The sequence below is a fragment of the Engraulis encrasicolus genome, chromosome 1, assembly GCF_034702125.1.
Source record: "Engraulis encrasicolus isolate BLACKSEA-1 chromosome 1, IST_EnEncr_1.0, whole genome shotgun sequence".
Classification (NCBI taxonomy): Eukaryota; Metazoa; Chordata; class Actinopteri; order Clupeiformes; family Engraulidae; genus Engraulis; species Engraulis encrasicolus.
The window spans coordinates 38,371,892-38,376,891 of record NC_085857.1 but is presented as its reverse complement, the minus strand read 5'-3'; the positions used below and the strand labels follow the sequence as shown (position 1 = coordinate 38,376,891).

The 5,000-nt window shown below is 45.0% G+C and overlaps 1 protein-coding gene across 1 annotated transcript in view; it reads left to right on the top strand.

The window, feature by feature from the left end:
- Positions 1-1,118: 1,118 nt before the first annotated feature.
- Positions 1,119-5,000, top strand: part of septin9b (septin 9b) — a 135,956-nt gene continuing 132,074 nt past the window's right edge. Inside the window, exon 1 of the mRNA XM_063201723.1 lies at positions 1,119-1,225. Coding sequence (XP_063057793.1) covers positions 1,204-1,225 — 22 coding nt within the window. The 5' untranslated portion in view covers positions 1,119-1,203. The remainder of the gene's footprint in view (positions 1,226-5,000) is intronic.

The following is a 5,000-nucleotide window of genomic DNA, read 5'->3' as shown; positions in this document are numbered from 1 at the left end:
AGAGACACGACTGCAGGTCCATAAAGTCCATATTTCATATTTCAAACGGGGACTAATGACACAATGATCTGTGTGCTCTGAGATGCTGCTGGTGGGATCCCTCAAGCGTAAATGAACTTGAACTATTTTGAGTTGGACCAGCAGTAGGCTTTAGTCACATGACACATGACGGTCTCTGTTTCAGAAGACACAATAACAATGCAGCTTTAGTGTCAGGAGGACAGGAGGAAGAGAAGAGAAGAGAAGAGGAAGGGAAGCACTGAAAAGGGCAATGGAGAAGTGGAGGGAGAGAGGGGGTGGAGGGATGGAGGGATGGGGGGAGGGGCAGAAAGAAAAACATATGAGCAGCACATGGGCAGGCAGTTATCTGGGATGCTCTCATTACGACGGCACACTGAAGACATTAAAGTCAGAGAGAGAGAGAGAGAGAGAGAGAAAGAGAGAGAGAGAGAGCCCTGTTGAGCAAAATGGATTGAGAGAGAGAGAGAGAAAAGAAAGAGAGAGAGAGAGAGAGAGAGAGAGAGAGAGAGAGAGAGAGAGAGAGAGAGAGAGAGAGATCCAAACAGACAGAGAGGGAGGAAGGAGGCATAGAGTTGCAGAGAGAGAGAGAAACAGACAGATGCAGAGAGCAGCAGCCAGATAGACAGATAGAGAGAGAGTGAAAGAGAGAGAGAGATAGAGAGAAGAACAATAAAAAAGAAGACTTTAGGGAGAAGGAAAAAGAGTTGAAGAGAGTTGGAGGGAAAGAGTCCATGTTACAAGCATTCTGAGGGAAGGAAGGAAGGAGGAAGAGAGAGAGAGAGAGAGAGAGAGAGAGAGAGAGAGAGAGAGAGAGAGAGACTAAGTGCGTAGAGGGAGAGAGAGAGAGACACTAAGTGCGTAGAGGGAGAGAGAGGGAGAGAGATAGAGAGAGAGAGACTAAGTGCGGAGAGAGAGAGAGAGAGATAGAGAGAGAGAGACTAAGTGCGGAGAGAGAGAGAGAGAGAGAGAGAGAGACTAAGTGCGGAGAGAGAGAGAGAGAGAGAGTGACTAAGTGCGTAGAGAGAGAGAGAGAGAGAGAGAGAGAGAGAGTGACCAAGTGCGTAGAGAGAGAGAGAGAGCTGAGAAAAGGGGAAGTCTCCAGAAAGAAGTGGAGAGGAGGGAGGAGGGAGAAGGCAGACAGACGTACCCTACATGTGGCCAGTCTGACATTACGTTAACGTTATGGAGCGGGACAGAATAGCTGGTAAGTTCAACACCCAGTCTTAATTATTCTTCGTTTACTTTCTCATTTTTTACAACACTCCATCCATGGTTAGAATACTCTCTCACACTTGTTGAATTTGACAAACGTAAAGCTCCTGAACGTCTTTCGTGAAAGTTATGGAGAGGGAGATAGAATAGCTGGTAAACGCTAAGTCTGATTTTGACGCTCCATCATCCATCCTCCGTGCGTGGCTATCGTTCTCACTTGTGGAATTTGACAAACGTGAGCTGCGCTGCGCTGCCCTGAAACTCTTTCCAAATGTTTGCTGCTGTCATGGGACTGACTGTGCTTGCTCTCCACAGCTGAAGTTCTCCTGACCACAGTATAAACTCGGAGAGAACTTGAAAAGAGACTGACTGACTGGTTTTCCAGTCTGTATCTTCTAGATTGTTTCCTCTAGCTGGACTCTTCTTATTGTCATTTTAGAAAAAGAATGAGTGAATGAGGTCCATTCCGTTTCCAGCTTGTTGTGAACTAACTGAGTTACTCCAAGTGACTAAACAGGGTTTATAAGTGGGGTAGATGTTGTTTTTGGTGAAGAAATCAGTGTGATTCAACAGTGAGAATGGCAGAAGTACTGCTGTCATATCTTCTTGACTGTTATATTCATTGGATGTTTCTTACTGTGTTTTGAAAAAAAATGAATGAATGAGATGTACTACGTATATTTTGAGCTTGTCGTAAAGTTACTCTAATGATTCAAAGCGTTTTTTTTTCAGTGTCTTATGTTGATGTCATTTTGGGGACAGACTTCAATGTCTCTGAATGATTCAACAGTGAGAATCGCAGTTTGTTTCTTTCCATGGACTTTTCCATTTCAGAAAATGAATGAATGAGGAATGCTGTCTTTTGGGCTTGTAGTGAACTAACCCAGTTGCTGTGATTCAAAAGTAGTTTGTGAGTGAGTGTTTAATTAAAACACAGTTCTGGGTAAAGGAATTCAGTGCTGCAGAGCTGTCTGACTCAACAGTGAGAGACTCAACACAGCTAACTGCTGCTCTTGCTGTAGAGTAGAGCAGCGTGCTGTTGACAACTATTTTTGGATGGACGGAGGCATTTGACAGGAAATCTTAAAGACGCCTTTTGTTGAGGCAGCAGATTAAGCTTGAGCTGAAAAGCAAAGTGAGGAGACTTCTCTCTTCATTTCTATTCTTACTACTACATAGTTGTAGACCAGCATTTTGGATTTACTCTATTGTTGTAAATGATTTGCTTTTATGTATCTTGTAGGGATATCCATAGTCTCTGTGTGTGTGTGTGTGTGTGTGTGTGTGTGTGTGTGTGTGTGTGTGTGTGTGTGTGTGTGTGTGTGTGTGTGTGTGTGTGTGTGTGTGTGTGGGTGGTTAGTCACAGCGAATGTGTCCAACAGCCAGCACACAGTACTTTTTCCAGTGTCAATTCAACACAGGGCCAACACCATGAGAGTTCATTTCAACTCTCTGAGTGTAGAGTCAACACTGCTCCAACATTTACTGTGTGGACTTAAATCTCAGTAGCAAGTGTTCATGGTAACCCCTGTCACATCAGTCGCATAGTGAAAAGCTCGGGTGAGTGTGTGTATGGGTGTGTGTGTCTGTGAGTCGAGTCAAGGTGTCCGGTCACCAACCAACTGCGGAAATCTCCGGAGGCCTGGGTGTGAGTGAGTGCGAAGCGGAGTGTGAACGTCTGGTCTGGGGGTGCGAGCGACCGCAAAAAAAAAAAAAACAGCAACTGTGTCCCGGGAGGGGCACGGCTGCTAATACTGGATATGGCATATGGGGCTGCCGACAGGGGGGGTGACAAACAGGTATGTTGTGCCAGGCCCAGGGAGATGGGGGGGGGGCAGAATTGGGTCACCATTACATTGTATGTATTGAGAGGGGAGGCCCTTTAAGATGAATTTGTCCTGGGCCCAGTGAAGGCTGTGAGTGGCCCTGATAGTATATAGGGCTGATATGAATGTCCTCAAGGTCTACCCCTGTTTGTTGCTATAGCGAAAATGCCTCAGCTGTCCTGAAGGACTCCGGTGACACTGTATATGGGCACTTCCTGTCTGTCTGAGGAGGTGGGTGCTGGTGGTGGTGTTGGTGGTGCTGTTGGTGGTGGTTTTGGTGGTGGTGGTGCCCAAAGTCAGGGCCGCTAACAGGTTTGGCCAGGCACAGGACAAATTCGTCTGAAAGTCACCCCCGGCCCAATACATACAATATAATGAGGATTCAATTCTGGGGCACCCTTCTCTCGCTGGGCCCGGGATAACTGTCCCCTTTTGTCCTCCCTCCCTGCCGGCGCCCCTGCCCACAGTTGAATGGGAAGAGGATGTCAGACATAGTAGTAGCAGTAAGGTGATCCCCTTCAAACCCAACCCAACACAGCCATCCAATCCCATATGCCATCCCAGACAGCACACCAACAGCAGTGAACTGCCATGTGTGTCCTCTGAACATGTGTGTGGGGATTGTTTGAACAGCACAATGTATAGAAATACATACTGTATCTGAGGATGAAGATCCATGTGGGCTGACAACTGCCATCTGACAACTGTAAACTATCATACATCCGTTTAGACGTGCGTTACGATTGTTTGTACAGTAGAATATACAGATCTGAATATGCAAGCATAGAATCTTCATAAATGTGATTAGCCCCTTAACGCACACTATACCTTCAGTGGCAGGATGTGATAGTCACTGAAAAGTTAACTACCATAGACAATACTATGACATAACACTGGGCCTTTAGGAATGCACTACGGCTTGGTTATTTCCATTCTGGTTACATCAAATGAATAATGCAGTGTCTTAGCGGGTTAATCCTTGTGATGCTTTTGTTTGTTGTTCATGGTGAGAACATGAGAAGTTTTGAATGTTTCTTTTTCATGTCGTGGTTGATATAATGGCTTCAGTGCTATTCTGGATTTGAAGGTTGCTCTTAACTTCCGATAGTAACACATATAGCCATGCCTTTCAAGCTTGGGCGGCACATTCATAGCAACTAATATAAACACGCTTCCTGTTGTTGGTTACCTTGTGGCTTTCGATGGTAAATGGTGTGTACCATTACGAACCCACAATAGCACTTCCCCAGAAGTTTGAATAATGTAACTTTTCTAACTGAAGCTCTCTTTACATTTATGACCTGGAAATGAACATGTTCTCAGTGTCAGGAGGGCTGTATGACAGTCTGTCTGTTGTTGTTTTTTCTTTGCCTTTTGCTGACGCCTTAATGGTTTGATTCCACACATACTACATTGACATTGAAGTTGAACTCTTCTTCATCAGTGGTTGACAGTGCAATCACTGAGAGTCAGAAATGATTTTGATAGCTTTAACTTCAAGAGAGTGGGTTTTTCAACATTCTATAAAAAATAATGTGTTCTACTATAACAATGTAAGATTCTAAAATTCCGAATTGTATTGTATGGCGCCCAGAATTCTATAAAACATTTACTGCCCGAACATTCCCGTCACACTGTTCTGGTGCGACTTTTGGCGCGACTTTTTGGCTCTTGACACCCAGGTGAACTGACAGACTGACGGCACACTGGTTATTCCTTTTCCTGTGTACGGCAGTGCCGCCTGTCACCACTGAGTGGCGCTGAAGCTTCTTTATGCTTTCTTTCTTAGTCCTATAAAAGACCAGTCAGTGTGGTCTCAGACAGTGTGGTCATTTTCCACGTTCACTCGAAAATTAGTCCCTTAAAGAATGCCGGGCAGCTGAAGGTTTCCTATTTTCAGTGTGTATCTGTGTGTACACTGTATGTAGGCCACAGTATGTG